The sequence below is a fragment of the Callorhinus ursinus genome, unplaced genomic scaffold, assembly GCF_003265705.2.
Source record: "Callorhinus ursinus isolate GAN/ISIS: 27379988/994484 unplaced genomic scaffold, GSC_fseal_2.0 scaffold4, whole genome shotgun sequence".
Classification (NCBI taxonomy): domain Eukaryota; kingdom Metazoa; phylum Chordata; class Mammalia; order Carnivora; family Otariidae; genus Callorhinus; species Callorhinus ursinus.
Window position 1 is genome coordinate 2184102 of NW_027397066.1, and position 14834 is coordinate 2198935.

Here is a 14834-nt window from a genome sequence, read left to right on the forward strand (position 1 = left end):
ATGTTGCACTTTGTTTACTTAACTTTATATTTTTACTTTACCTCGGTCTACCATGTGTATTTTTACAGTATACTTCATATGATCACTCTATAACAGTCACCTAATTGACTGTCGGACTTTTCCATTTCTTTGAAGGTTTCTACTACAGCTAGTTGGCATTCTTTTGGAGGATATTGTTACAAAACAGCTAAAAGTGGAAATGAGTGAACAGCAACATACTTTCTATTGTCAAGAACTAGGCACGCTGCTAATGTGTCTGATCCACATCTTCAAGTCTGGTAGGTACCTCAGACTTACCTTCATAGAGCATCTGTATATTCCATGTCCTGTACTATACACTCTCAGAGGTAGGAACTTTGCTGCCCAGCGCAAGCTCTACTGTGCTTAATGTGCATTTGAAAATGTTTTGTTGGGGCACCTGGGTGGCTTAGTCAGTTAAGCGTTTGCCTTTGACTTGGGTCAGTCATGATCCCAGGTCCCTGGGATCAAGCCCCATGTCGGACTTCCTACTCAGTGGGGAACCTCCTTTGCCCTACCCCCCACCTTGTGCTCTCTCTATCTCTCGCTCTCAAATAAATAAATAAAATCTTAAAAAAAAAAAAACAACCCAAAATGTCATACAATTAAGAAAAAAATGAAGATGTTTTATTGGTGGAAAAAAGTAAAACTGAGGGCTTCCTCCTCTCTTAAAGATTTGGAAGCCCAAGATATTTTTGTACCTTTACATGTGATTGTGAATTAAAAAGGACAGTGAACCCAAGAGAGAAGTTACAAGAAGGCAGCCTTGTAGCATGCGTCGGAAACAACCAGTCCATATTAGGATAGTCAGTGCTTTCTAAGAGGAATGAGTGTTTTCAAGAAGAATGCCTTGGCTTAGATTAAATGGGTGAGAAGCTGGAAGACTTTAGTTACAGGGTACAGCTATATCTTTCTTCATTCAGCAGGAAAAGCAAGAGGCAATTCTCATCTCTAGGAAAAATGAACAACAAGGGAATCATGGTCCAAATATGAAGCAAACCAAAGTATGGCATGATTTTCAACAATCAATTTGATTGAAACCTTTGAATTTAAATAGCTTCTTTAAGTGGCGCAGGGGTCATGACCAAGGACCTATAGAAAGAAATGTTATTCTACGTTTCTTGGCTTTGTTGGAAACTATATTCATATAATCATAAATGCTGTTTGATTTTTCAATTTTAAAGTCAATGTGTGAATAAAACATTGAAGACTTATTTACTTAATTTTGGTTTCAGAACAGAATGAAAATGTTTTTATTTCCAGGAAAAATAAAAGGGAAACTAACCAACTTAATTTGGGAGTGGAAGGTAGAGAAAAAGGTGGAGGGATGGAAGGGTCACTAATCTCATCCTGCATTGTTGGGTTTATACAGTCATACCGAAGTTGACACAACAGGAAATAGAGGCTACAGTGGTAACCAAATAGAACCAAAAATGTAACTTAAGTTGACAGGTAGCATGAGTGAGGTACATCTCATCTCTAATGGGATGGAGTCTGTAACCATCACTCAGCATGACTCCGGCAAATCCAGCAGTTTCATTTGCAGGGATAGGCCTCTATCCTATGCTAGAGCAAGAAAAGGGATAACTGGTTAGAGTTCCTGGAAGTACAGAGGTCACTGTTCTCTTTAGGTATAACCACCTCAGGTGCTTTCATTCTGTTGCCCTGTCTAGTGTTCCCATGTTTCAGCTCTGATTTCTATGTTGGCTCTGTTCTCTGGTGGGCTTCTTCCCCATGGCAGGAAGGATGACCCCTGGCCACCACTGGTCTCAGCCCCAGCGTGAGTCCTGCCCTGGGTGCTCTGGCCATTCATTGAGAGGGAGCGAGGGCTACTTCCTCACAGTAAGACAAGAGGAGCAGATGAATAATAGATGGTCTGCTACAGGTGATAAAAGTATGTCGAGTCGAATTTTGGAGGTAACCGTCAGAACTAGAAACAAGACAACTGTTGCCTGAAGAGGGATGGGGCAGGGCATTTGTAAAATCAGAAGCCTCTCTCTATTACTGGATTTTTAAGTTGTGTACATACTACTTTCATACAAACTAAAACATGCACATGCACCACATATGGACCCTCAGAGCAGTAGATAATTCTCATTTTCGGCCCCTCTTCACTTGGCAAAGATGCACCAGGTCAGCCCGCCCCAGGCTGCGCTCCAGTGCCATGGTGGTCAGGAAGGCTGGTTTGGCTCTTGCCTTCGTGCGGCTTGCAGTCCAGTGGGGAGGGTGATACACAGGCAGGGAATCGGGAGTCTGGATGTTTCCTGTGAAGGAAGCAAGCAGAGCAGCGATAGGCAGAATAGGGGTGGGGAGGGAGGACGGGGCCCCCGAGAGGCCATGTTAAGCTAAGGCCCAAAGGCAAGACGTTGCTGTGCTCTGGCCAGACGGCCGCTGAGAGCACATCGGCAAGGCTCAGAAGGCGACCGGGGAGGCGGGCAGGGGTGGGGGTCGTGGAGAAGGGGGTGTCTTCGTGGCTGCTTCATTTAATTGCTGTTGCCCTTGGACAGGGGCATGGCCAGAATTTAATTATCAAGTGGACTCGAGAGTTTTAAGCCCTCCTCATTATTAACATTGAAAGAATTTTTGTTTTGAAGAACTTCTGATTTATGCTTCACTGACGCACATAATAAGTTTAAAGTTGAGAAAAGAATTAAGCTACATGGGTAATAAGGTCATTTGTAATATGTCGGTCGTTCTGATACTTGGCCATTGATTGGTTTGCATCTGATACCAGAAGGACACCCATTCATCTCTAAGGGCTGCTTGCTTCCCTCTTTGGACAAGAGTGACCTTTTGCGCGTCACGTGGAGTTCTCTGCCCTTCCAGGTGTATCCTGACTCACCACCCTCACTTCCTCCTGTTCCTTGTCTCAAAAATCAGGGGAGGTATTGTGTAGTCTACGGCAGCGCTGTCCACGAGAGCCTCCTGCATTGGGGAGCATTCTGTGTCTGCAGTGGTTCAGTTGCCTCCAGCCACATGTGGCTTTTGGGCACTTGGAATGTGGCTGGTGTGGATTAAGGAGCTACTTTTTAATTTTATTTAATTTTAATCGACTTAAATTTGAATGGCCCCAGGTGGCTAGTGGCTGCTGTATCAGGACAGGATGTGAGGGGCAGTGTGTTCTACCAGAGGGCTCCGGCCTTGGTGCTGGGCACACGGGCTTTGCTGCAGTGTCTTTGCATGCTGTCATTTGGTTCAATATTTGCAAATAAAGTGTGTGTTTCCAAGTGTCTTTCTCCATGTGGTTTATTTTGACTGCATTTCTTCTAAAGATACTAGGGGGCAGAATTACCGTGTTTGATTTTGAGACAGAGTTTAAGTAAATCATCTTGTACTTTTATATAAATGAGGTGCATTTAGCATATAAAGCATTTTTATTTATGCTTTGCTTAAACAAAGGCAGTGAATTCTAGCCCTCCACTGAAAATTGAGACCTTCGAAAACGGTTCTTCCTGCAGCAAGAAGTTTGAGCTTGATTCAGATTCACACTGGGGCAAAGACAAGGATGGCCACCCTGCTGGGAATCCGGGTGTTCACTGTGGTACACCCCCCCAGTCCTTAGAGCAGCTCTATGAAATAGTCACCCTTTCTGCTGAAGAGAGAGTTCAGGCTCCGGAAGGTCGTATGGTAAAACAGGGATTGAAAACCCAACCATTTTATCTTGCCCTCTGTTCGTTCTTACACACCACGCTGCTGCTCGGTTGCCAATGGTACATGCAGTAGCTCACATTTGCAGGGCACTTCCTGCAGCCCCGGAGAGTCCAGTAACATGGGGTTGCTGCCTCCAGCCCTGCTTCCAGCACTCCTGGCCACATGTCTCTTTCAGCTCTGGGAGGGCAGGACAAGGGGAGCCTTCCTGGCTCAGGTGCTTGTCTGTGCTTTGTCACTGTCACTTGGCCTCGGGGCCCTGTCCCTTCTCCCAGGTCTCAACTCTTGGGGCTTCCCTTGCCTCCCAGTCACATCAGACATTGGGCTTCTTTCTGTCTCAGCCAGTGGTCGTTGCTCAGGAGACAGGGAAGGGAGACCCCGCCCAGTGCCTCATCCTGTCCGGGCCCAGTACCCGCGCTCCCCACGTGTTAATTAAGGTCACGTAGCTACTGTAACAAAGAACAGCAGCATTTTGGTGGCTTGCCACAGTAGAGGGCTGTTCTTGTTTCTGTGCCCATGCGGGAGGGTGTTCCTGGTCCCTGCTGGCTCTCCTGCATGTGGAGATTCGAGCCCAGGCCTCTCTTCTTCCTGGGGCTTAGCTGTCCGGGGCATCAGCACCCTGGCCTCGCTGGTTGAGGAGGACAGGAAAGGTAGAAGAGGCTTTGTTGCCTTGGACTGAACGTGACCTATATCCCCTTTGCATGCATTTCTTTGGTGTACCTCTTAGCAGCCCCCACCCCATACAGGGGCTCGTTCACCCTGGTGGGTGACTGCTTCCCAGCAACAGACTGTTGGGCAGGACAGACCCTGGGGGCAGAGTCGTAGGGATGACAGCCAGGAGGTTCCAGGTGATGGACAGCAGAGGCAGGCGTCAATGGCAGGACCAGCAGTGCCGTCAGCCTTCTACCAAGGGCAGTGGGCGGGCCAAGGGGCTTTCTAGAGCTTTCACCAGTGCATGTGCGTCCCCACCACTCCCATGCTGTGCACTTTCTCCATTGAGTATTCTTGGTCCTGGTTTCAATGCTTGATCTCTGTTCTTTCTCTCCTGCTGTCTCTCTCCCTCTGTCTCTCTCTCTGACTCTCCCCCTCTGCCTTTCTCCCTTTCTCTGTTTCTGTCCCCCTCCTCTCACTCAGTAGGGTTGTCCCTTTTGTGACCTGCCCCTGGTTATTGCTGCAGAGACGATTGACATTGCCTACAGAGTCTGGGTCACCCAACTGATGTGGCTGCCTTGGGCTCTCATGTCCATTCTCCTTCTAGTGTGTGACTTGGTGTCTTGCCCACACCTGACGATTGAACTCGTCACCTGGCATAGCCGCTTGATTCTGGCTTTTTCTTGCCAACATGCTCCACACCATCGTGGGAGGTGTTCAAAGCCCAGCGTCACCGTGGACTCCTCCCTGCCCCAGTGAACCGTCTGACTTCTTCTCTGCTCATGGCTCCTCCAGAGGCCATGCGGCCTTTCCTAGCAGCCCTCTGGCAGCAGCCCCGGTTGGTGGTCCTTTGCTCTGCCCAGTGCCATACTGAGCCCTTCACTCAGGTTTTACTCTTTGATCCTATTACAGCCGTGTGAGCTGCTACTGCTCTTGATTCCATTTTGCCATGAGAAAACTGAGACCCTGGGTAATGTACAGCGAGGGCCAAGTAAATGGTAGAGCCACAGCTCCGACCATGGCTTCCTGCCCTCTGTTGAGTAAAGCCCCATATCCGTAGTCTGTTGTTCCCTCTCCTGTGGCCTGGCTCCCCACTGCTCCGCAGCAGCACCTGCCTCTTCCCTCAGGTCCACTGGCCCCACAGAGAGCCCACCCAGTAATGCAGGGCACAGAGGACCGGGCCCAGCTCATGCCCTCTTCCTCTGGGCACTTGCTGTGGCCCACGAGGAAGTGTCTGTTGTGGCAGGAGTAGGGTGTGGTGAGGGTCCGACCACACCTGCTAGAGCAGACTCGGCCCCACGGCCCGACCCTGTGGAGGCCTCGCTGTCCCAGGGGCGCCGAGTGCAGGCCACCTGCCGTTCCGTGGAGCTGGGTCGCCTGTCACACGCAGGCGTGGCTCTTGGCGCGGAGCTCCTGGACAGCTTGCTCACGGCAGTGGGGAGAAGGCCCGGGAGAGTAAGAGTGTTAGCGTCTGGTCTCTGAATGTGTGGGTCTGGGAAAGAGCTGAGGGTGTGTCTTTTTGTGGAAGGTCTTCCTGCGGCCACAACGAGCAGCCCGACGTTTGCCTCTCAGTTGTACTTTTGGTTGGTTTCTAGGAATGTTCCGGAGAATCACAGCAGCTGCCTCGAGGCTCTTCGCGGCGGACCGCGCCGATGGCACTTTCTACGGCCTGGAGAGGCTGAATGCGCGCGTGCGCACCATGCTGCCCACGCACCCGGCGCTCGTGCTGCTCTGGTGCCAGATCCTGCTGCTCGTCAGCCACACTGACTACCGCTGGTGGGCAGAGGTGCAGCAGACCCCCAGGTACGTCCGCCCGGCGCCCCGGGCGGCCTGCTTGCACGCTGGCCCTCGGGCCGCTCGACATTTGGCCGTTTCCATGAGGCTTCATACGCATTGTGCTGCAGGCGAGCCTTCCTCTTGTGGACGCTGTGCTGCAGGGAAAATGTGCTCAGACCGAAGGCGTTCAGAGTAGCCGCTGCTTTCCAAGTGTGGTTTCTTTGACACGGTTCCTCTTGAGGGTCATTCTTGTCATGTTGTGTCCCTCCTGCTGGGCTCTCATCCTTAAATTGCTTCCAGAGCCAGACATGTTGCAATGTCTTAACTTCGTTATAAGTTAAATGTGGTTCTGGTTATTCTTAGATAATGAAGTAATTACTGAGCAACATTTCAAAACTGCTTGGAAATACCCTATTTTTTGTCATTCACAAAGACTTATTAAGTATCTGATTGGGGGTGACCCCCTTTTTGCAAAGAAGTTTTCAGGGTTAAGCCTTGATTTCTGGGCACTGTCCTGCTCAGACATTTGTACACATGTGGGAATAGAAGCTTTGCCGCCCATCTACCCATAGAGCTGAGTCCTCAGTGCAGAGTTTCTGGAAGGCTTGAGGGCCCATGGTGAGGAGAGAAAGCAAGGGCTGCAGGGCGGAGGTCAGCTCCTCTCTGCTCAGTGTGGCAAGGCTGAGCTGTGTGAGGCCTGGGGTCCTAGTTGGGCCACTCCATTGCATTCAGCTGGAAAATCCAGTGTCAGTAGGCATCTTTCAATGTCTGTTCTGCGCTATATGCTGTGGGATATGCAAAGAAAAATAATATGCATTTTCTGCCCTCCACATGCTTACATTTAGTCGGGACAGACCGGTGAAAACATTGGAAATGCTTCAAGAACATGACCTGCTGTAAGAGTCAGGAACAGAAAATGATTGTCTGCTTCAGTGCTTCTTCGGTGTACATATAAATCCACCGGCGAGCTTATTAAAATCAGGTTCTTGTTCAGCAGATCACTGGGGAGGCCTGGGGCTCTGCTTTTCTGCCAGGCTCCTGGGTGGTGCCGATTCTCTTGTCCACGGAACACACTCCAGGCCAGGCCCTGAGTCCTTGAGGAGTGTGCCTCAGAGCCACCAGGGGGCTTGTTCCAGGGACCAGGACTGTGACCCAGCCCACCACCAGACTTGGCAGCTGGGTACCTTAGGAATTAGGATCCTGGGCTCTCGTGTTCTCAGAGTCTCCCCAGGAAACTCCCATGGGCACCCAAGATTGAGTTGTGCTGGGCAAGACTTGGTGGGGTGGGGCCTGAGTTAGCTGCTGATGCTAGCAGGTATGTGTAGGTGGCCAGAAGGTGAGAAATTGTCCATTACCCCAGTGGGTATGTGAGCCAGTGAGTTTCCTCCCCCTTCCTCCTCCCTTCTACCTCTCCCACCTCCTTTTGATGGCTGGTGGGTGGTGAGGGCAGAGGGACCTAGAGTGGGTTCAAGAGGAAGTGGGAGGGCGGACCCCACCCAAATGGAAGGGCCTTCCACAGATCTGGGGGATAAAACATCCAGAAAGAACACTATTGAGATAATGGGGGGAATTTGAATGTGAGTTCTAGGGGACCTGTTGTTTTGTGGTGATGAAGTTCTCAGGGGACCCCCTGCTGAACTACTTAGGGGCAAGTGTCTTCACCTGCGAGTACTCTCAGGTGGTACAGGCCAAAAAGTGTGCGTGCATAGAGTGCATATGTGTGTGTGTGCAGAGTGTGTCTTTATGTGTAGAGTATGTGTGAGTGCACGTGTGTGTAGAGTATATGCGTAGGTGTGAGTGCACGTGTGCGTGTGTATAGTGTGTGCGTGTGTGGAGTATGCATATGTGTGAGTCCACGTGTGTGGAGCATGTGCGTACGTGAGTGCACGTGTGCGCGTGTAGAGTATGCATATGAGTGCACGTGTGTAGAGTATGTGCATGCACGTGTGTGTGGAGTATGTGCGTACGTGTGAGTGCGTGTGTGTGGAGTGCGCCTGTGCATGTGTGGAGCATGCATACGTGTGACTGCACGTGTGTGTAGAGTATGCGTACGTGTAAGTGTGCGTGTGTGAAGTATGCATATGTGTGACTGCATGTGTGTGTAGAGTGTGTACGTGTGTGGGGTATGCGTACGTGAGTGCACGTGTGTGTGGAGTATGCGTACGTGTGAGTGCACGCATGTGTGGAGTATGCGTACGTGTGAGGGCACATGTGTGCGGAGTATGTGCATACGTGTGAGCGCGTGTGTGGAGTATGCGTACGTGTGAGTGCACATGTGTGGAGTGTGCTGTGTGTGTATAGCGTGTGCGGAGTATGCATACGTGTGACCGCACGTGTGTGTAGAGTATGAGTGCGTGTGAGTGCATGCATGTGTAGAGTATGCATACGTGTGAGTGCACGTGTGTGAAGTGTGTGTACGTGTGAGTGCGCGCGTGTGGAGTATGTGTACGTGTGAGTGCGTGTGTGGAGTACACGTGTGTGTATAATGCGTGTATGTGGTGTGCGTGTACATGTGAGCATATGTGTGCATAGTGTACATGTGTGTGCACACAAAGGTGGCAGCATTATTAGTGGTTGAATCTAGGTGAAGAGGGTTTATCCACTGAATTAATCTTTCAGCTTTTCTATTGGTTTGAACGTTTTCAAAGTAAAAGTTAAGAAAAAAAGATCGTGGAAGTGGGGACATTTTGGACCACGGAGCTCTGGACAATTCACAGGAGGAGGTTTGCTCCCGAAGGGAGGAGATGTGGGAAGTGGGGTCACGAGCTCCTCACCAACACTCGACGTCACAGGGGCTTTCCCTTCTTGTCCTTGTAGTGGATGCAGGGCACTGCTTCTTGTGGTTTTCACTTGCATTTCGCTGATTCGCTGATAACATGATAACATAAAGGTAATCATGTTTTCATGTGCTTATTGGCCATTTGTGTATCTTCTCTTGTAAAGTATGTATTCAACATTTGTTGGTTTTTTGAAATTTGGCTATTGTCTTGTTATTGAGTTGTAAATTTTTTATATATTCTGGATCTAAGTAAATGTTTTCTCTCCATCTGTGGTTTGCCATTTTATTTTTTTAATGGTTTCTTTGGAAGAGCACAATTTTTAAATTTTTATGAAATCAAGTGTGTCAGTTTTTCTGTTCCATTCTTTTTCTCTTCAATCCAAGAAATGTTTGCCTACCCCAGGATCATGATTTTCTTCTATGGTTTCTTCTGGCACTTGCGTAGCTTTAGTGTTTACCATTCTGAGTTAATTTTTGTGTGTGACAAAGCGTGAGGGTGAAGAGTCTGTCCCCCACCCCCCGAAGGGCGGTTCTTTCAGTGTATTTTGTGAAAAAGACCGTGCTTTCTCTCTTGAATTCCCTTGGCACTTTTCTCAGAGCACAGTGCGGCTCAGACGTGCGGACCTTGTGGACTCTGCTCACGCCCCTGATCGGCGCCTCCACCATCACGGCAGCACCCACACCACTGCCACCACGTCATCGCCTCGGCTGCCGCGCCGGTTCCCCCGCTCTTCTTTACTTCCAGAATGGTTTTGGCTCCTGTAGGTTCTTTGTGTGTCCACGTTTATGTTTTAGAATCAGGTTGTGTCTACAAACGAGCTCGCTGGCCTCTTGACTGAGCTTGCCACCGGTCCGGGATTGAGGGAGCACTGGCATCCAGTGTCCAGTCTTTCAGTCTTCGAACATAGTCTGTCTCCGGGTATTTTGGTCTCTACTTTGCCACAACAGTATCTCATAGTGTGCAAGCATTATTCGTATCTTACCCATTTCATGTTTCGGAATGCTGTTTTAAATGGTAGGTGGAAAAGTGTTTTGTTTCCCATGGTGTGCTGTTGGTTTATAGACGTGCATTTGGTTTTGTGTACTGACCTCACATCCTGAGACCCGGCCCAGCTCACGCAGCAGCCCCAGGAGGCTTTTTGTGGGCTCTGGAGGGTTCTCTGTGAACACATGCATATCATCCACAGGTCAAGACTTTTCCCTTCTTTCCTCCCCACCGGTATTCCTCTTGTTCTCTTCTCTGCCTCAGGACACTGACCAGGCCCTCCAGACAGGGCTGGACTCCATTTTTCTTTATTTGTAGATTCAGTAGATAGACGCAGCTCTGCACCACGGTAACCTCCCCAGCTTGCACAGGTAGGGCTCTCGGGCAAGCAGAGAAGCTGTACTCTGGCCGCATGGCCCCAGGAAGCACCTGCGGCTGCCACAGCAGGGTTTGCTCCTGTCTGCTGCTTGCTTGGGGTGGCTCTATCTTCACTGATTTGTTTCCAGTCTGCCTGGCCTTCTGGTGGCCCCTTTCGGTCTTGCACGTGCCATGGCACTGGGGCTGTGGTGTGGCCACGCGTCAGTTCTGAGGCCTGGATTCGGGGCGTTCGTTCACCATCAGTATCTAGCTGCATCTGTCCTGAGGTCTCTTTGCCCGCTACACGCTGGGGCTCAGTTTGGATTGACATGGGTTGACATTCAAATCCTGCCGCTAGATTTGAATTGCAAGTTCTGCCCCCTCTCCTGCAGAGGCTCCCCTGTAGCTGTACCATCGTGAAATGCGGGGCTGGCAGGAAGGCTGAGGAGAGGAGGTGTTTCTGTTGGTTGGTTTTTCATTGACCTAGGACTTACACCACAGGGAAACGTACTCTTTTGTACCAAGTATTGTCAGGTGAACACTGCCACAGTTACAATACAGGACGGTTCCATGACTTCAGAAGGTCTCCTGTGTCCTCTGTGGCCACCCCCTTCCCCAGCCACTGGTCCACGCGCCGTCCCTGTGTTCAGCCTGTTGCACAGTACGCCCTATGGATGAGTCATACGGGTCTGTAGCCTTTTGAGTCTGGCTTCGTCAGCGCAGGATATTTAAACCTCATTTATGGCCCTGCACAGATCAGTGGTTTGTTCTTTGGACTGGCGAGTCGTATTCTGTCATATGGATAACAATGCGGGTGCGTCCATTCACCAGGTGAGAAAAGGGACATTGCAGTTGGAACATTTTTTTTTAATCTGTAGACTATTTTATACCAATTCTCTTGTAAATCCCGAGGTGTTGTAGGAAAAGTTGAGACATTTCAGAATATTCTTGCCCCCTTGTGACCTCTGTCCCTAGTAAGCCTTAGCAGAGACGCACAGGCTCTTTGTTGCCGAGGGACGGGTATTGTCCTCAGACTCTTCTGTCAGGGGCCGTTCACAGGTGTGGCGACACCTGTCGGAGGACTTGTGACCGCTTCAAGGGTCCCCGAGGGTGTAACCCGTCGACTGAGAAGTGAAGGAACCTTCACGAGCCGGGAATGAGTTTTGCAGCCATACTTTCAGACAGGGCTTTCGTGGCAGCACATACTAGGGGGCAGGTGAGGGTGGCAACATTTCTCCAGCAATGGTGCAGTGAAATCTGACTGCATACAGGCTTTCCCCCGGCAGTGGGCAGTGTTCTGCAAACCCACACTGGGAATCCTGAATGCAGTTGCTGTGTTTTCTGGCGCAGTCGGTGAGAGCCCGGTGCCTGAGTGCCGATCAAAGGTGCGGCTTCATGGCAGATTCTGCCTTAAGTCGAGCATTTGACTGTTTGCCGGTGAGATCTCTGTGTTCTTCTGATGCCCATACTTGCTTTGCCCCAGCTCAGAGGTAGGTCGCTGAGAGTGTGAGTCACATACCTGTTGCTGCAGTGCAGTCCGTCTGCTCTAGCCCAGGAACTGAGCTTCTAGTTGTCTTCAGCTTTGGAGATAAGCTCGCTCTTGGCCTGGGAATGTTGTCAGTGCATCTCTTGCTCCCTCCAGGAGACGCAGTCTGTCCAGTACGAAGTCACTCAGCCCCCAGGTGCCTGGAGAGGAGGACCCTGATGCAGCCTGCAGGCTTGGGGTGTGCAACAGAGAAATAGTGCGAAGGGGAGCGCTCATTCTCTTCTGCGATTATGTCGTAAGTCCTGGCGGGGCAGGGGGGCCGGAGGGCACCGGTGTGCGTGATGCTCTGCAGACCGACCTCCTGCCGCCATTGGCACAGGGCTGTAGTGAGCGTTCCATCCTGCTCCGGCCGCTCACGGACGTGGAGGGCTGTCTGCAGAAGGTTTCACTCAGCTGTCGCCTCCTGGGTGAGCGTGACTTGGAGTGGAGATCTGATTTAAATGCTGTTTACCATCTGTGCAGAGGGCGTTGGTGTCCACTGTTGCATTTTAAATGACTTCTTGTTGGAATGTCATCCATTTAAAAAAATAACTTTTGTAGAGTTTTTGACCATAAAACTAGCATCCCATGTTTAACATAGAAAATTGACAAAAACCAATAAAGAGAAGAAAATACAGTCTCCTTGTAATTGCATTACTCAGAAAACCTGTTGCGGCGTTTTGGCTGGGATTTGGTGCTTTTTCTCTACTGATAACAGCACGTGTGTTTCTTTGGCACAAACATGGCACCATATTCATACTATTTTCACACAGCAAAGTGTGTGATGTTCTCAGTTGGGAAAGGAAGGGCAGTCCTTCAAGCAACTGGTTGTTATCATACAGATTTTATGTTGCTGTTTTTTATTGATACTCATTTTTTGATTTACATGCTTTATGTTGAAATAGTTTTTCTATCTTGTTCTACTTCTGAGAAATGATTTAGTATAATTGTATAATGCTGTCTTTCACGGAAATTAAGAAAAATATTTTATAAGTTAGTACTATCAAATTATTCCACATGGAAAATATTAATCATTAACCAGATGTCAAAGAATTGATTTCATTTTACAATTTCTGCCTAGAAGGATTATGAGTTAGATGAAAAGGCAACACACATATTCAAAGATGGATATCTATTTCCTTATAAATCTTAAATTTCCCTCTTTAATATCCATTTGATTAGTGGAATCTATTCATATTTTGGATTCAGGAATTCTGTCAAAACTGTGGCAGTTACAGGGAACCCATTTTCTCCATTGACCTGTCACAGGACTGGTGAAGGAGAATTGGGGAGCACTCTTGGTAGGCCAGACCAAAGCCTGGACAGAGCAGGGTCTGCTGTGTGTCATCTGCTCTCGCTTCACAGGGGGGGTCCTGTCACCTGAGGGCAGGGCAATGCTGCCCCTGCCATTTCGCTGCCCGGGGGTCACTGGTCCTTGGCAGGCACCCTGGGCCTTGCTCTGCTCCTCCTCTGGCCGTTGGCCAGTGTCCCTGGGAGCTGTGCTGGAGCATCACATTTTCCTGACAGGCGGGGTCTGTTCTCTAGCAGCTTTGGCTACAGTGTAGGGTTGAAGGTGAGGGATCCTGTGAAGTGAGTTCCGACCCTGATGATTATTGGTGGTCAAACACTAGATAGTTAGGATTATAATTTGGAATTTGTCTTCCCCTTCCTACTTCTGACCTTTTCTATGGCATCCACGTCTGTTCTGTCCTTGTCGACTTGCGAATGAGTCTGTCACTCTTTCTCCTCAGTGTCAGAACCTACACGATTCAGAGCACCTAACGTGGCTCATTGTGAATCACATCCAGGACCTGATCAATCTGTCCCACGAGCCCCCCGTGCAGGATTTTATCAGTGCTGTTCATCGGAACTCCGCTGCCAGTGGCCTCTTCATCCAGGCGATTCAGTCTCGTTGTGAAAACCTTTCAACCGTAAGTCTCCCTGGTGCCACCTGTGGCCAGTCAGGGGTTTTTTTCCACCTTAAAAATGTACTATTGGAATTGGGAAACTGCTGACTTCCAGTTGGCCAAACCTGTACTCTCATTGCTTTCCTTCTGCCTGTCGCCAGCCTACCACCCTGAAGAAGACGCTTCAGTGCTTAGAAGGGATCCACCTCAGCCAGTCGGGCGCCGTGTTAACACTGTATGTGGACAAGCTTTTGTGCACTCCGTTCCGTGTGCTGGCTCGCATGGTTGACACTCTAGCCTGTCGCCGGGTGGAAATGCTTCTGGCTGCAAATTTACAGGTACTAGAAAAACACTGATGCTAATTTTTACTGAGAACTTAGCAGGGCAGGCAAAACAGTTGCCTGGTTTTTTCTTCCACAGGCATATTCTTCACATGCCACTGCGAGAAACATATATAAGATGTATGAGTTGGTCATTCCTTGTGTGCCTGATATGAGCGCTTCCTGTACGTTCTTCTCTGCCTATGCTACAATAAAGTGTACATGTCACTCTTTCCCTCCTAAACGAGTGCAAGGTGGTTTTGATTCATTCCATGTTACACACTTGCTGATATGCTGTTGTCTACTTCAGAGCAGCACGGCCCAGCTGCCAGTGGAGGAGCTCAGCAGGATCCAGGAATACCTTCAGAGCAGCGGCCTGGCTCACAGGTAATGCTACGACCAGGCGTTCCTTGCTTTGGATAGAAAGACTTAGATTTGTACGGGAACGAGCTCGGGATGAGAGATTGATGTGCTTTGTAGATGAGCTCACTGCGGAAAAGCCCTAATAGAAAGCCTTCCTAAAGTAAACAAAATGTGCTCTCACTTTATAAAAAGTGAGATGAAGTGACAGCACCACCTGTACTGTAGTAATAGGGACATGCCTGCATCCTGTTGGCTGGTTGAGGCCCGTACGTGTCCAGATTGCCCCTGTCCACCCACCTGTGACACAGGAGAATGCGAGTTATCAGCTTGATCTTAGCCAAACCAAAGCATGTAGCCTAGCTGCTGCGTAAGACTGGGCAAATCTGAAAGACGTTACCTAGTTCTGGGCGTGCAAAAATTATATCTGCTTCTTGTTAAAATGTGATTTCTTTCTAGTATTTGTCACCTCATTCTGCTGCATAATCTTTTAGAAGCCTTTATCAGA

The 14834-nt window shown here is 49.4% G+C and overlaps 1 protein-coding gene across 4 annotated transcripts in view; it reads left to right on the forward strand.

Moving 5' to 3' along the window:
• The window catches only part of HTT (huntingtin), a 133570-nt gene that overhangs the window by 90779 nt on the left and 27957 nt on the right, over positions 1-14834 (forward strand). For all 4 annotated transcript variants that reach the window (XR_012377823.1, XM_025887106.2, XM_073891348.1 and 1 more), the window contains 6 exons: positions 136-278; positions 5913-6120; positions 11857-11995; positions 13491-13670; positions 13808-13984; positions 14277-14353. Coding sequence is in view for 3 of the 4 variants with exons in the window: in XM_025887106.2 (XP_025742891.1) it covers positions 136-278; positions 5913-6120; positions 11857-11995; positions 13491-13670; positions 13808-13984; positions 14277-14353 (924 nt within the window). In the remaining variant the exon portion in view is untranslated. The remainder of the gene's footprint in view (positions 1-135; positions 279-5912; positions 6121-11856; positions 11996-13490; positions 13671-13807; positions 13985-14276; positions 14354-14834) is intronic.